Below are 17,914 nucleotides of genomic sequence, written 5' to 3' on the forward strand. Positions count from 1 at the left end.
AACCCAAAAACAAATACAATAAAAAACAAAGATAAATAGCTGGGAACTAATTAAACTAAAGAGCTTTTGCACAACAAAAGAAACAGTCAGCAGAGTAAATAGACAACCCACAGAGTGGGAGAAAATCTTCACGATCTACACATGTGACAAAGGATTAATATCCAGAATCTACAAAGAACGCAAACAAATCAGCAAGAACAAAACAAACAATCCCATCAAAAAGTGGACCTAGGACATGAATAGACAATTTTCAAAAGAAAATATACAAATGGCCAACTAGCATTTGGAAAAATGCTCAACATCACCAATTATCAGGGAAATGTAAATCAAAACCACAATGCAATACCACCTCAGTCCTGCAAGAATGGCCATAATCAAACAAACAAACAAACAAACAAACAATAATAGATGCTGGTGCCATGTTTTACACTCTTGGTGGGAATGTAAATTAGTACAACCACTGTGGAAAACAGTGTGAAGATTCCTTAAAGAACTAAAAGTGAATCTACCTTTGATCCAGCAATACCACTATTAGCTATCTACTCAGAGGAAAAGAAGTCATTATACAAAATAGATACCCAAACATGCATGTTTATAGCAGCACAATTTGCAATTGCAAAAATATGGACCTGTCCAAATGCCTGTCAATCAATGAGTAGATAAAGAAAAGGTGGTATATACATACCATGGAATACTAAGTCATAAAAAAAAATGGCATTCACAGAAAACTGGATGGAATTAGAGACTTTTTTATTCTAAGTAAAATAACTCATGAATGAAAAACCAAACATTGTATGTTCACATTTGTATGCTGAAACGAAGCTATGATGCAAAAGGCATAAGAATGATACACCGGGCTTTGGGGACATGAGGATACTACGGGGCCTGATGAGGGATAAAAGACGACACACTGGGTACACTGACCACTGCTTGGGTTATGGGTGCACCAAAATATCAGAAATCACCACTAAATAATTTATTTATGTAACAAAACACCACCCGTTCTCCAAAAACCTATTGAAATAAAAAATTAAAAATAATTTTAAAAATGTAATATTCTTATTGGAAATGCCTTATGTTGTAGTCATAGCTGATCTGAATATAAAATAATAAATAGTTATAATAGTATATCTGAAATAAATTATATAGTTGCCCATAAATATGACATTACAAATTTATGTGCATAATGAATCCTATTTTCAAGACTTAATGGAAAAAGAGGTCCATTTTAAAAAACACTTTAGCAGAGAGCAAAACATGAAGTTTGTTAGGTAACTCACTCTCCAGACTTGCTCTTTCCTAACATCTTCAGGAATGCTCTGGTCACTTCCTTGTTGCGGAGGCTGTAGATGAGGGGATTCAGCATGGGAGTGAGGATGGTGTAGAATACAGACACCATCTTGTCCTGCATAGGGGAGTGATCAGATGTTGGCCTTATGTACATGAACAAACCTGCCCCATAGTACATTCCTACCACCATGAGGTGAGAGGAACAGGTAGTGAAAGCTTTACGACGACCCTCCCCAGATCCCATGTGAATGACAGTCAGAATAACTCGAGCATAGGAAGCAATGATGATTGCAACAGGGAAAACAATCATTACTATACAGCAGATGAAAAGAACCTCTTCAAATATTGATGTGTCATTGCATGAGAGGATTAGCAGGGAAGGGAACTCACAGAAGAAGTGGGCAATTTCCCGAGACCCACAATAAGAGAAGGAAAATGTAGCTACAGCATCAATGATTCCATCTGTAGAGCCCAGGATCCAGGAGAAGGCAGCCATAAGTCCACAAATTTTGGGCCTCATGAGATTGGTGTATCTTAGAGGGTGACATATAGCCACATAGCGGTCGTAAGCCATGACGGCCAACAGGAAGCATTCAGCTCCAAGCAGGGACACGTAGAAGAATATCTGAGTTCCACAACCTGCCAGAGAGATAGATTTCTTCCCAGACAAGTAGCTGAAGGCCATCTTGGGTACAGTGGTGCAGATGAGCATGAGGTCCATGAGGGACAGTTGGCTGAGGAGGAAGTACATGGGGGTGTGGAGCTGGGTGTCCAGGTAGATGAGGAGAACCATGGCAGAGTTTCCCACGAAGGCCACTGAGAAGATGCCCAGGACCAGAAAGAAGAGGAAGGTGTGGGTGGGGCTGCGATCGAAGATTCCCAGCAGGATGAAGACGGAGTTGAAGGTCTGATTCTCCCATGCCATGATCAATATGTTCACTATGGAGAATACAACATGTAAGAAATAACCAGAATTATGTCACAGAAATATCAAGGATTTCCCTCCAAGAAAAACACAGCTACAAAATGTAAATGGGAAATTATTTCTCTGGTCATTAATTATTTTTATTTGTAGACTAGGAATTTTAAGAATTATTTTTAGCTTGATGTGATTTTTTTAATGCAAAGTACATAGCTAATGGACATGAGAGGTTTCATAGTAAAAACATGATATTTTTCTTGAGTTCTATAATCTAATTGAGCAACAAGTCAGCTGAAAAATTTAATGTAGATTATCCCTTTATAATGACATGAAAACTATGAAAAGACTCATGAATTTGGGGAAATTTCATTACATTGGTATTATATTTCCTGGGGAAACTAATAACATCACACTGTCATGCTAACAAAATTTAATATAGGAAAGTGTAGAGGAAAACAAATACTAAAATGATACATGATTAGTCAAATTCCAGGTAATAAGAATAAATTAAAATGCCAACATGAGGAGTACGTTACTTGATTCTTATTGCTAGTAACAGGAAGTTTCAGCAGAAGGTCCTCACCAATATGCTCCTCATCCCGTCCCTAAAAATTAAGTGCGTCCAAAAGACAGTCAGGCATAGTCTATTTTACCGAAGAACCAGGTTACACGAGAGTGTCAGAGCGTACTTCAAACTCTCTTAGCTGTGTGACGTTAGATGATTATTTTCTCTAAGCCCTGTTTTCTACTCTATAAATTTTGACATTTATAATATCTATATTATATGGTGTTATGAAGACTAAACAAAATTAGATTTTAAAGTATTTAGAACATTACATCGATATAGTTTGTATAATACAAACATTTGAAATTAAATACTATTTGAGAGAATACAGTATATTCCTAGTTTTCTTTAGAAGGACCCTTTTAAGAGCCTTCTTGTGGCTAAAAAGTAGCATCTTTTTAATTCTCTGTTTTTACATTCATTTGGTTTTCTACTTGGCCTCTTTCTCCATGGATTAAGGAATTGGCTTTCTTTATTTCTCTCTGAATATCCTCTGAAAAAATTGTTCACATTGTCTTATTAATTTTAATACTATTTGTCTACATATTCTAATTATAACTCTACAGTTCACTACATCCTAAATTCCTAATCAGTTCTAAATTCTCTGAAAGGTTTCTTAGATTTACAATGCTTTGAAAAAACTCAACCCACATTGTGTGACTTACACATGCTACTTAATTTTTTCAGATATTTTTACTTTTCCCACTTTTCTTAAAACAATTACTAATTATATTTTCTAAAACATTCTTCTATCATTCATCCTGGTGGAAACCTTTTATTATTCATCCCAAAGAAAAACTCTGAAACATTATTTTTAAATGTTCATAATTTCTCATGTTTGTTGATTAACACTTAACTGCCCAGTGAAAATTACCACATTGCTTGACTCAATTGCAGTCCCTCTAATAAACAATATGTATTTTTTATTTCAAGTTTATTCATGTTGTTATATTTGTGTGAAATCATCTCTTTCCCCATGTTTTGAAACATAAATACTAAAAATTTATGGAAAAATAAACATTTAACATATCAGCTCCTAAAAATGCTGCTTTTTCCATTTTGTACAAAACAATATTTCAATCCAATATGCTGCATCCTTGAAAGATGATAAGAACCATAAGTATTGATTCTTTCAAGTTGTAGCTAAATTACATAATTAACTAGTCCATAAATTAGATTAGTAATTTAAGGAAGCTGTCCGCCCTGAGGAACTCCAGAGATCATACACCTTTTGATGTGCATTTGTCTTCTTATTTATCTTTTCATTCTTCTGTTTAACCACAACCTTACACACATAGATTGACTCATAGAAGGAACTAAAATGTCCTGGTCCCCATTATTAACTAACAAGAGGGCCTGAGTCTAATTGGGTTTACTTTTACATCTGAATTTTTGCTCACAGCTGTTTCCCATGCCCCCTGTGTTAACAACAAACTGCAGCACATTTTAATTCTATACCTTGTTACATTCTATCCACATATGTAAAATTATCTGTTCAGTTTAGCCCATATTAGGACCCACCTGAAGAATAGCAGCGTGGGTTGTAGAACTGATCAAGACTAGTTGTTCTCTTATTAATCAAGAAACATTTTTCAGTTGTTAGTTTCTAGCAGAGAAACGCAGTGTCTACAGTATGGCAGATGGAGAGATCCAGCCTACTTATTCCTCTCATATTTTCATAGTTCAAATCTTTTCAAGGTTAGTTTGCATAGAAGAATATATTTATATCGTGTTATATTGTATTACCTCACTTTTTGCCAAAGCCAATCTATCAAATTATCATTTTCTTTACTGTCCTATCAGAGGAGACTAAAGTAAATAGTATTTCATGGTTGTCAAGGCACTTACTTCTGAGCACTCAGCTGTTTCTTTCACTTCAACTTCATATAAGCAATGTCTTAGTGAAAGCCAGTTAAGTGATATTAGGAAGAATGCATTTATTTAGAGCTATATTAGCATGAAGGGTTAGTACAGACATTAGAGTTACACACTTAAAACATGTGTGATACAACATTGTTTATGAACTTTGCAAAAATTTAATCACAAGTTTATATCATAGATTCCTGTGAAATCTCTTGTAGTATGGAATTAATAAACTTTGTCTCAAATATCTTAATGAGATTTTGAATCTAAGATTCAACTTTAAACAGTTTGTGTTTTTAATAATTGTAACTATAGGCTAAAAGGGGTTTTACAAAGATAATCTGAGAAGGGAATTTAAGATAGTGAAGTGAGAAGGGAGAAAAGAAGTAATGGGACTGAGCAAAGACAGAGTGTCAAAAGGTAATTCACGTTGGAAGAAGAAATGTTGGTGCTGTAGAGAAACTGAGAGGAGCAGGGAGCAAAGGAGTGAAAAATGAGGCAAGAAACAGTCCTTCAATGTTGGTAACTAAGCTCAACGTCTGCCCTAGACGTACTGCGTGTGCCAATGGACAAATCACTCTCCCACTTCCAAACAAAGGTGCAAAAACCAGGCACTATATTCTAGACAAAAATGGCATGCAAAAACTCTCCTTGCTGAAACTTAGAAATTATTCATCAAATACACCCGGCTGCCTACAGTCAGAAACTTCAAATCACATCTCACAAAAAAAGACTGTTGATGTTCTTTAAAAAGCTTCATAAGTACTTCTGAAAAAAAAAATTGTATCTATACCCTTTGAAGATGATGGATAAAGCTAATCTTATATTCTTGTCTATCACAATACATTATTTTAAAATTTTTCCAAAGCACCATTTGATTCAATTAATAGCACTATCCTCAAAGGCATTCAATGTCTCAATCTTTTTTTACAGAACAGATTACATTTCTGATTGATCTTGTTTGTGAGGAATTTCAGAAAATTGTTCAAGCCTTTATTTGAAGTCATCTGTTCTCCTTTTCTAGTACAAACCCTTTGCATTCCTACTTATAGATCTCTATGATACAAAAATGTGAGCTTAGGTCTTTCTCAGAAGGTTTGTCTTGCTTGAAATTATCTTTCTTTTTCGTAATCCTTTACCTCTGTAAATCATGTCTCCTTCCAGTTACAGTACACATACATCTTTCTCCATGCTTGTTTCATCATTCTATAGATAGCAAGTTCTGCAAATATTCAACTCACAGAAGACATGTGGCGAATATCTGTTTTACACAAATCGCAAATGTCAAAAACCTTCAAATTAGACAAACCTGAGCTTACATTCTGCTCTGTAACCAACAATTTTGTCACCAGGAAAGTTAAATAATATCTCCAAGATTTAAAAAAAAAATTCCATCATCACAGAGTTGTTATAAAGAATAATGATTTATTTAAATTTTTTCCTTAAAATAACTGTATCACACTATGCATTTATCAGATGACTCTTACCATCATTATGTACTTCTTGTCATGCATTTCTTTGGTAATCTTGCAATAAGCTTCACTGTTAGTCACCAGGAAATATTTTTGAAAATAGACTTTTTTCTTACTAGATTGTTGATAAGCTATATGCTTATTTCTTATATGCTCTTAATCAAACAAGTAAGAGTTACACAGTGAAGGAGTCCATACACACTCCATAATTACTGAAAGCAGGAACAAATAGACAAGATGCAGTGGAGAATCTTACAATGATTCTTAACTTATAACAGTTTCTATTGCTGTAAATAATACCTTACACTGACTTAGCACATTCACAGCTATTATTTAATTTTTTTCAAAAATATAGAAATACACTGCTTTACTTTCACAGAGACTACAAAGAGATGTGTTTCAGATTAATATGAAACATTTACTTCCCTATTCTGAGGACTTTAAAATAGCTTAATTTTTGATATAGAACCTTTGAATTAAATGCAATTTCATTTGTTATGGTTGAACTCCAGAATGTCTTAGATATTTTGGACTATACTTCCTCGCCTAAATCTTACCTTCCAGATGTCTTCAACTGGATATATTCCTTCAAAATCGCTGAAAATGTTTAAATTTCTAGAGATAACCCTTGCAACACAATTATACTGAGTCCTCTGTGATTAAATTTTTCAATTTCTCCAGGATATTCGGTCCCTTGACTTTAATTACAGTACTTTGAGTTATCATTCACTTTTTCTTGTAAAGTCTCGTATAATTTACCTTCCAACTTGAAAGCATGATTCACTGATGCTTAAAAAAAGGTTCTGTCACTTTTTTGATGAATGATACGAACTACCAAGCAAGATGGCAACATAGGAAGTCACCCACTGTGTCTCCCACCACCACAAGAATGTTGCATGTATCTACAAACGAAAGTCTCTTTGTAAGAGCCTTGGAATTCAGGTGGAAAGTTGTGAAATTCTGCTGGAGCCCGAGACAGAGGAGGTTGTTTGAGAGTGAAGACCCACACCCAAGTGGCAGACCCACCAGTTCGGCTCCCAGATACAAGCCTGGAAATGGCCCCTTTCCGCCAAAGGGCTTGGTTATAGGCCTGTTCAGCCTTGTGTCTGTTACCAGAACCACCTGCCAAGGGGTCCAGGAGGAATCATGCCCAGCAGTGCCTTAGCAGACAGACTTACCTGTGTGCCTGCGTCAGTCTCAGCAGAGGGCCTCAAAGTTTTCTTATAACTTGCCTCCAGCTGCTCTCGGTTGTAGTTCCAGCTTTGTACTATTCACAAAAGGACTGAGAGGGAGGCTCATCCTCTGTGCAACCAGGACAGGCTTGTATTAATACAGACAGCAAAGGTTCACATCGAGCGTCGCTGACGTCAGGGAAATTTCCAAAACCATTGACGAAAGCTTGCGAAAACCTGTATTCACTGATGAATACTGGCATTGCGTCATGTCAAAACTGGGACCCTTTGCAATAATTCAGCAAGGAATAAAGCGCCTGCAAATGCCGAATGTGTGAGTCATGAAACATAATAACCGGCTCCAGAGCGTCACGTTATTTGACCAAGCGTGAACTTCACAAACACATCATTCTGTTTTGCTAGTTTGTGTTTGATTTCTTTATGCTCTTCTCGGATTTTCTCATCACATTCTTTCAGAAAACGTTCAGAGATCAACTCAACTTGTCCTAGAGTACACAGACCTCTCTTTTTATGCTTTTTAACTTTTATTAGGGGATTTTCTTTGTTTGTTTGTTGTACTTCTTTAAGTCTGGGGTGCAGGTGCAGATCGTGCAGGATTGTTACATAGCACACACGTCATGGTGGTTTGCTGCCTCCATCCCCTCATCATCTACATTAGGTATTTCTCCTAATGTCATCCCTCCCCAATCCCCCCACCCCCTGGTATTCCTCCCCTAGCCCTCTGAACCCCCCAACAGGACCTGGTGTGTGATGTTCCCCTCCCTGTGTCCATGTGTTCTCATTGTTCAACACCACTTATGAGTGAGAACATGTGGTGTTTGGTTTTCTGTTTTTGTGTCAGTTTGCTGAGAATGATGGTTTCCAGCTTTATCCATGACCCTGAAAAGGACATGAACTCAATCCTTTTTTATGGCTGCATAGTATTCCATGGGGTACATGTGCCACATTTTCTTTATCTAGTTTATCATTGATGGACATTTGGGTTGGTTCCAAGTCTTTGCCATTGTAAACAGTGCCTCAGTGAATATATGTTTGCATGTGTCTTTATAATAGAACGATTTATAATCCTTTGCATATACTCAAATGAACAGAAATATGAACAGAAGTGTCTGTTCATATCCTTTGCTCATTTTTTGATGGGGTTTTTTGTCTGTTCGTTTGTAAATTTGTTTAAGTTGTTTGTAGATTCTGGATATTAGCCACTAAAACAAATGTTTATTCCTGCATTTTTGTTCCCAGTAAATCATTTTCTTTTGAAGTACTGCAATTTAGTTGGAAGAATAAAACATTTACTTCTAAAAATACATAAAGAAAGAGGTGAGAGTAACAAAAAAATGTAAGCTTCTATTATCTCTAGAGGCAAAGAACAAGGAACATACATTCAGGTTATGTGCACAGAGACTTCTATTAATCTGTAATATTGTATTTGTTATTTTATTTTCAAGATAGAGTCTTGCTCTGTCACTTAGGCTGGAGTGCAGTGACACAATCATCTCAGCTCACTGCAACCTCCACTCTTAAGTTCAAGCGATTTCCTGCCTTTGCCTCCCAAGGAGCTGTATCTGGGACTACAGGCCTGAGCCACCATGCCCAGCTAATTTTTGTATTTTCAGTTGAGATGGGGTTTCACCATATTGGCCAGGCTAGTCTTGAACACTGACCTCAAGTGACCCACCTGCCTCGGACTCCCAAAGTGCTGGGATTACAGGTGTGAGCCACTGTGCCTGCCCTGTGTATGTTTTATTTTAAGCTGGTGATGAGTACATTGGTGTCTAATTTGTTTTATATATTATCTTCTACTGAAATATTTCTAAAGATACAAAGTAGCTATCATTGTAATTCAGGCTATGAACCATTTATGGAAAACAATACAATTATCTCAGTAAAAGCAGGACATCATTCAATATAATTCAGTGAAAATTTATTGAACGAACAATTGGTAAAAGAAATAAAATGGGATTTTTCTAATGTGTTGAATATAACTAACAAAACTTCAAACAAGCACTATAACTAATGGTGAACTATATTGCTAAAGGCTTCAGGTGCTCAGTAATGTTATTCTTCAACATTCTAACTATATATATTTTAATCAAATGATGTAAAGAAAAACAGATAAAATTGGAAAGGGATATAAAGTTGTTTCATCCATTGTATGTAATATTTTTTCTCTGCAACAAGGAATAAAAAAATAAAAATAGTATTCTTCGATTTAAGGTCTATAAGCAACAATTAATAGATTTCTACATATTAACAAAAATAGAAGGAGTAATAGAAATAATAATCCATACACTAGAGCAACAAAATATAAAATACCCATAAACATTTCTATTTTATAATAATAACTTTTAAAGAAAACATATACAGTACTTTTAAGGGATAGAAAACATATTAAGGAACATACAAATAGAATTAGAATTATGAAGGGAACCTCAAGATGTTAAAAAAGCCGATTCTACCCAAGCATATCTTGCTTTGATGATGGAGCAGAAGGAAGAGTGAAGATAAGCCACGGATGAGGAACAACATTAGCCCTGGAATGCCCTGACTGCCATTCACTAGCTCTGCAACTTTAGGCAATTTATTTAAGCTTCTTAATGTAAAAAAAATTACTTAAGCTTCTTAATGCAAAAAACTTAGTTTCATAATGTAAAAAGAAAGAATGTAATTAAAGATAATATATAATAATGTATACATCTGTTTAATAAGGGTATCTGACTTAAGCTTCTTAATGTAAAAAAGTTTTATAATGTAAAAAAATGATAAAATAATTAAAGATAATATGTAATAATATATACATCTGTCTAATAAGGGTATCTGACATACACAATGGTTGTAGGTGTTATGTGAGTTTACAAACTTTTTTTTAGCCACAGTGCCAGTTACAGAGAAAGCACTTGGTGTTTTTTTCCTCATTACATGAGAGAGAGGGAGAAGTGTCAGAAAGTTCACACTAATCTACAAGGAAGGAGGCATCATTATCTTTGTAGAATTTTCAAGAAAAGAAAGTCAATTTGGCTTCATGTCCTAAGAGAGGAAATAGAAGTTAATACAAACTTTTATAATTAAAGACAAGGGAATGGATTCCCCAAGGGCTAAAAATTTAAGTTTGTGTCTTTTCATTCATTTGTCAATAACAATATTCCAATTGTATGTTAGTTGCATTTTTTTTCTGATGATGGAAATATAAAAATATTTAGGATATCTCTATATTTTTGCCTTTCCTGGAACCTGCAATCTCACTGAAAATATGGACTATTCAGATCAGTACTAAGAGGTAAGTTTACCAAACCCAAGCAAGACTGTGTATAATTAATGCCAGAATTACGGCTGAACATGAAGATGATTGATTTCATCTGTTAAGTCATTCTTTGTGCTAAGAATTTTATAAATATTATTCTATTTTATCTGTACAATATTACCTTGAGAAATATAGTACAATGAGGCAGAAGGAGTGATTACCTGACCCAGTTTATCAATGTGCAAGATTGGATTAAATCCATTATTTTGTTTTTTAATGTACTGGTATTCCAGATTTGAAAAAGAAATTTACAGTGAATAGGAGTCAGAGGAGAAGAGCAGCAGATAGAACATAACCGATGATTTAAAAGTTTTAGCCACATTCTCTTCCCTTTTAATAACTGTAGCTCATGCAGGATGAGAATCCCTAAACCAATATCTAATATCCAAAACACTTCAAAATCTGAATCTTTTTAATGCTGACATGAGATTGTTACCCTTTTCCTTCCTGATGGTTCAGTGTACACAAACTTTCTCCCATACACAAAATTGTTTTAAAATATTGCATAAAATGACCTTCAGGCTATTTGTATAAGGTATACACAGAACATAAATTAATTTTTTCTCTACATTTGGATTCTATTCCAAAAATATCTCATTATATATACCAGATATTCCAAAGTCTGAAAAACATCTGAAATCTGCAACATATCTAGGCCCAAGAATTCTGGATAAGGAATCCTCAATCTGTATTAATGAATGCTTTACACTTGTCATGTGCTCTTCTAAGACATTTACACATATTATGTAAATGTTTTATTAAACTTCAAATATACAAAAAGTTTATTTACAAAAAAAAGTTAGACATACATTTTGTAAAATGCTTTAAAATGTTACCAGTGCTTTTGAAAAACAGTTTAACTCTCTCTGATTATATAACCTTTCAGGCCCATTTCATAGGTAATCATTATTCCAGTATTGCTGTGCTTCACAAATGATTTTTATATGTATGTTTTAATTCCTCATAATAAGATTCTGAAGTTGTTCCCTGAGATCTACTTTGTTAATTCGACATTCTGTTTGTGAGACTCTTCAGTGCTGCTTCCTGTGGTTATGGTTATAAATTCCACTGTCAGTGCACATGCAGGTTGCATTTTTATATTACAGACAAAGTTGCTATGCTCACGATCACTAACGTGAGGACGTGTTGCTTTGTTTTGTTTCCTGGTCATTCCTATTACAAAAGAGTAAAGTCAGTTCAGCAACCCCGACAGACCACACAGTGGGTTACACATGCTGTCTGACACTTAACGCTTGATCCTTTTTTGATCAAATTCTGGCCACTCAGTGTCTCTTTTCCATCATCTGACTCAGTGACTTCTCAATTTCTGAACATCGTTTTAATGGTTTCTCTGTTGCTATTGCTCTGGGCATGTGCACAGTACCACAGTGTGATGAAATCTGATACTTCACTTCCAGGTGTGATAAGGTTAATATATCAAAAGACATTTTAAAAAACTAAATATATGCACCATCCTTTTATAAAATGGTAGAGTTTATTACAAAACAAACAATGTAGATTAGATCAATAAAAATGGAAGCATTATATTACAATTAAGGAAAAAAACATACTTGGTAGGCAAGGTCTAATCCAGAGTTTAAAATGCTGTACCTCATTATATGAATACTTTTCAGATGTCAATAGATATTATAAAAAAATTAAAAACAAGATGTCATAATTTCAGATCCATTCTGACAAAGCTTCTTTTCATATTCCTCCTAGTACAATGCTGCATCTCAAAATGTTCTGTTTTGTTTGGCAGTGAATGGTCCTGGGTAATTTGGAGTTGCAAAAAGTATTTCACCACAGATCCATTTTTATAAGACTACATACAAATACCTCTCTTGGAATCCCAATTTTATCATTACTGCATTTTCAGATTGTTTATATCCTGGATAACTTACACTGAGCTTCAGAATTGGGTCTCATATTCCCAGCGCCTGGAAGTGAAAACAGTCTGTCATATATATATGAGACCCAATTCTAAAGAAATTAAATATTTAATTTTCTTGTGAGTAACACATTATTTCTCTTTATAGAACTTTATTGAATAAATGTTCACATGGATCTTAATATTGAAGATACAGGGCAATCTAGTGCTTAATATTTTCAATTTCATGAAATAAATTGTTATAAATTGTGATATACATTACCACATTCTCTGTGACAAGACAAACTCAATGAAGACAATTTTAGTACATAACCATGAAGGGAATTTTGAAGCAATGAAGGGAGGTGAAAAATACCAGACAAAATAAGTGTGTATTTATTACGTTCAGCTTAAACTAACGTAACTGAGAAAACTCAGAGGGATTTGTAGATTTACATTTGTCATTCAATTTTGTTTTAATGCCTCAACATTCAGTGGAGTTTAAAACATATGTGGTAGACATGTCTAAATGACTGAGTAGAATTATTCAATATTTTATGGCAATTTAGTGACTGGGAAGGAATGATTCTCAAATGTAAAGAACGCTTCGCCAATGTACAAAGAAGCACAGGTACAAGCTAACTTGACCAGAGAGCTTCCCTCTTGGAGTACTATTGCAGACTGAATTAAAGAAAAATTATGGTGGAACTTTGAGATAATACAGTTTTGTTTGGATAAATTAGTGTATTACAACAGTTAATGAGTTCAAGGTAACTGAGAAGGCCATGGTATGATGTTCAGAATAGGTGGTTCCATAAAGTAAGTTGAGATGAGTTATTTTCTTAAAGTGAATTCGCTCATAAGCACTGGAAATCACTGAGGCAACACAGTCTTTCCCGCTTATTGACCTTAGAAGCCCACCTCCTCTCAAGAACAGCGCAAGGGAACTTGTGGGAAACCCCCAAAATGAAGATTCCAGAGATGCCCATTTCTGATACTCAAGACATTGACTAAAGCAGGATCTGAGCTACCAATAATCAGGTTTATCCAGCTTCTTGATAACTATTTGTTTTAAAACCAGAATGGAGTAAAGTTGAAGCTTGTTTCTCTCTTCATGCTGATTGACAAAAAAGATTTGTTTTTCTTTTAGAGATTGCAATTCTAATCTCATGAAAGTCACATAAGGAGATTTCTTCTGTATCTTCCCAGCCCTGAAGAGGCATTTTTTGGTATTCCCAGGTCACAGTAGTTCTTGAATTAAAATTTGACACTACTTTTGAGTATTTTTTTCTTTCTTACCCATAATATTATTCATAATTTATATAAATAAATAAAACTCAAAAAGATATACTTTACAATCTCCCTATATAAAAGAATGTATTTCGACCCATGAGGCGGAATTCCAGCTTCCATCTCCTCTGCAGATTTCTTCTGACTCTCTTGCTGCTCCCGGATATTACTTTCATTGTTGTTTTCAGTCTCTTCATAAAAATGTGATGCGTGGATAAATGAGAAAAAGCACATTTTTGTCTAATCGGTCTACTCACCAGGCTTCTCTTTCTGCTTATGACATCAGCTTTTACTGCCTGGAATAATCTCCCTTCACATATTGGCTTTGCTCATACATTTATGATTATCTCATACAATAAAATCTAAACACCACAACATACGAGAAACGTAACTCTAAATTTAAAAACCCTATGTTCTCAAAATCATATACACGTTTCTATTTTTTCTGTGTATGTCCTATTTATTGCATTTCATTTTGTGGAATTCGTGTGTGAATAACCCTTTCCTGTGATCTGGTCTCTTTAACTTTTTCAGAGACTTTGCCAAATGCCACTAGAAGTGTGAGGTTTCCCTTGACTACTCAAAGCTGAACGCACTAGTGCAATTCTAACACCCTTCTTTAACTTACTTTTCTCCAAAGCATTTATCATCTTATAACATAAAGTGGTTTATATGTCATCGTGTGATTACAGTCTCTGCGACCTGTATGGACAGGGGCTTTGATCGTTTTGATTACGGTGGTAGCCACAGCGCGCCACACGTAGCCAGGCTTCGTAAGTGTTGTTTGAAAGGGTATATTTCATGCTTTTCTGATTTTCTGTTTTTCTTTGCATTAATTCTCTAGAGGAGATATTGAGTGTATTAGTTTCCTAGGATTGCCAATACAGAGTATCACAGACTGGTTACCTAAAACAACAGAAATTTAGTGTCTCACAGTTCTGAAGGCTAGAAAACTGAAATCAAGATGTCAGCAGGGTCGGCTACTTCTAAGGGCTCTGAGAGGACTGTCTGTCCCTTCTCGGTCCTGGGTTCTTATGATAACTAACAGGTGTTGGCATTTCTTGGTCTGTAGATGCGTCACCCCAATCCCTGCCTCCCCATCACATGGTATCCCCAGTGTCTCCGTCTTCACATGGCCATCCTCTTAGCAGAACATGAGTCATATTGAATTAGAGAAACTCTAATTCAATATGATCTCACCTTAGCTAATTACACTCTCCATGTATTTCCAGAAAGACTCACATGCTGAGTATCTGTTCAGGAAGATATATAACTAAATCCATAACACTGGGCTATAGAAATAATGGCCTAGGTTTTAGAATTGTTTAATTGAAAATCTTTTCAGTGTATCCACTTACTATATAGAAAACTACTATAAAGTACAGATCAAATAAATTGCAAAGTAATAGAAAAACACACAGTTTTTGTTAACAGTGGTAGTAAAAATGCCAATTATGTGAGTAAAGGCACAAATTTATTTTCCATTTCTAGTATTGTGTTGGTTTCATGCTGACTGAGGCTGAATTTCTCTATCAATTTATCTGTAAAAGATGTTATAGGAATTGTCTGTTTCCTTTGGAGACATATTTTTTAAAAAACTCCATCGATCATTTATTAGATATTGTTATTCTAATTTTTCAAAGGAGAAAAACGATGCTCAGAAGAAAACCTTAGAAAAAGCTCCGTAATTTTATAAGTGAGGCAGTGTTGAAAGGACATATTTTCTTCTGATTATATACTTCTTGACCTTTTAGTTTCCTACTTTTGTTCATGCTGTATTGATCACTGACCTACAGAATTTATCACAATCACATGCTTTACAAGGCACTGGGTAAATGTTTACCAAATTAATGAACTAGTTTTGTGGTACTAGGCAAAAAGCATAGTCATCATGGCATGGGAGAATCAGACCTTCAACTCTGAGTTCATCCTGCTGGGAATCTTTGATCACAGCCCCACCCACACCTTCCTCTTCTTTCTGGTCCTGGGCATCTTCTCAGTGGCCTTCATGGGAAACTCTGCCATGGTTCTCCTCATCTACCTGGACACCCAGCTCCACACCCCCATGTACTTCCTCCTCAGCCAACTGTCCCTCATGGACCTCATGCTCATCTGCACCACTGTACCCAAGATGGCCTTCAGCTACTTGTCTGGGAAGAAATCTATCTCTCTGGCAGGTTGTGGAACTCAGATATTCTTCTACGTGTCCCTGCTTGGAGCTGAATGCTTCCTGTTGGCTGCAATGGCCTATGATCGGTACGTTGCCATTTGCCACCCATTAAGATACCCAGTCCTCATGAGCCAAAAAATCTGTGGTCTCCTGGCTGCTGCTTCTTGGATTCTTGGCTCCCTTGATGGCATAATTGAAGATGCAGTTGCACTGTCCTTCTCATATTGTGGCGCCCGGGAAATACCCCATTTTTTCTGTGACGTACCTGCCCTTCTTACCCTCTCATGCAATGACACCTTGACGTTTGAAAGGATGATATTCATCTGCTGTGTAATTATGCTTCTCTTCCCTGTAGCCGTTATTATTGCTTCCTATGCTCGAGTTATTCTGGCTGTCGTTCACATGGGCTCTGGGGAGGGTCGCCACAAAGCTTTCACCACCTGTTCCTCCCACCTCATGGTGGTGGGAATGTACTATGGAGCAGCCATGTTTATGTACATGCGACCCACGTCTGAACGTTCACCCACCCAGGACAAGATGGTGTCTGTATTCTACACCATTCTCACTCCCATGCTGAATCCCCTTATCTACAGCCTCCGCAACAAAGAAGTGGCCAGAGGATTCGTGAAGGTATTTGGGAAGGGCAAGTCTGAAGAGTAAATTGCCTATTATATTCTGCTTTTTCCTCAAGTGCTTGGCTTTATGCTTAAATTTATGTATTGAATGAAAGTAACTCAGAACCTAACATGTATATATGTAGTAGCATAAGATTAAGAAATTGCAAAAATTGTTTGCATTCTTGTTCATTCAAATATTTCATATTTTTGTGGTGATTAGTTCAATATACACCTGTAAGTATAAATTTGTTCCAATAGAAAATGTACCTCCATATATTTTGTCTTTTTAATTCCATCTAACAAATGAGAGACATTTGTCAATCATAGTACAGCACTGTTTGACTACATATATTAAATCTGGTGTCTTTTAACATATGTTAAATTTAACCTTGAAAAACAAAGAATTCTACTAAGTTCAATGTCATACTTTGGATTAATCATTGTTAGTATGAATCGCAAATTGTTTCTCTACTAAGCTAAAAGTATGCCTTTACATCATTCATGTGTATGATAGAATTTCACCTTCTAAATCAAGTTCTTCTAACCAGCCAGTACAAAATAGATTCCCTTGTGATTTTCTATCCCCTCACCCTGCCTTTATTTTTATTCACTATAGTTATTAATACCCGGTTTTATCTTATGTGTTTATCAGTTTATTGCCTTTAGTTATCTCTAGAATATAAGCTGGATGAAAGTAGAGTCTTTGATTTACCACAACAAGCCTAGAATAACAGCTGTCACATAACCAATGTTGAATAAATATTTTTGAATGCATAAATAAAAGAAAAGAAGCATTTAGCATTTGGAGTTATGCTCTACTTGAAAACAATATTGTTAGAAGTCCACTGCATATCACATCCCAAATAAATTATTATTGTATTAAAAGTTAAACGTACCAAAAAACATCCTCAAGCTCATTTACTGAAAAATGTAAAGGTAAACGATTCCAAAATATCTGACTTTCGAATCCCAAAAGCACTAAAGTGAACTGTTAGCACCAATGTATTAAGCAAAATACTTTAAAGATTCTGACGGCACACAATTTTTCGAAACCAAAACTGGAAAAAAAAACCCTGTAGTGTACACTCTGCAAATAATTAACACGGGGCCCAGATGGCTGACTAGAATCAGCTGCAGGCAGAGTCTCCCGCCTCGAAGCAGCAGAATGGCAGGTGAATCCCGCGCCGACAACCAGGGTACCCGGGTTCTGTCACTGGGACTGACCAGGCAGTTGGCACGACCCCCGGAGAGCAAAGAGAAGCAGGACGGTGAGATGGGTCACGTGGGAGCCACACGGGCACGGGGGCGGTGAGTGATCTGCAACGCCGCCTGGGAGGCCGTGCTGTCTCCACGCATCTGTGCAA

General features: G+C 35.8%; 2 protein-coding genes across 2 annotated transcripts; one reads left to right on the plus strand and one right to left on the minus strand.

Annotated features, from left to right (window-relative positions):
- Nucleotides 1-1,276: 1,276 nt before the first annotated feature.
- Nucleotides 1,277-7,400, minus strand: LOC105731071 (olfactory receptor 2M5). Its single transcript, XM_012472649.2, has 2 exons — nt 7,291-7,400; nt 1,277-2,229 (listed from the first exon to the last, which is right to left on the minus strand). Exon 2 carries the CDS (start codon nt 2,213-2,215, stop codon nt 1,277-1,279), a length of 939 nt encoding a protein of 312 aa, XP_012328072.1. The 5' UTR covers nt 2,216-2,229; nt 7,291-7,400.
- Nucleotides 7,401-15,654: 8,254 nt separating this feature from the next.
- On the plus strand, nt 15,655-16,593 carry LOC105731075 (olfactory receptor 2M3-like). Its single transcript, XM_012472652.1, has one exon. It carries the CDS (start codon nt 15,655-15,657, stop codon nt 16,591-16,593), a length of 939 nt encoding a protein of 312 aa, XP_012328075.1.
- The last annotated feature ends 1,321 nt before the right edge of the window (nt 16,594-17,914 follow it).

Source organism: Aotus nancymaae, unplaced genomic scaffold (assembly GCF_030222135.1).
Source record: "Aotus nancymaae isolate 86718 unplaced genomic scaffold, 86718_ANA_hifiasm-v0.15.2.pri h1tg000032l_1, whole genome shotgun sequence".
Taxonomy (NCBI): Eukaryota; Metazoa; Chordata; class Mammalia; order Primates; family Aotidae; genus Aotus; species Aotus nancymaae.

Coding starts and splice junctions, on each gene's coding strand:
- LOC105731071 (XM_012472649.2), bottom strand. CDS start 2,215: ATGGCATGGGAGAATCAGACCTTCAACTCCGTCTTCATCCTGCTGGGA.
- LOC105731075 (XM_012472652.1), top strand. CDS start 15,655: ATGGCATGGGAGAATCAGACCTTCAACTCTGAGTTCATCCTGCTGGGA.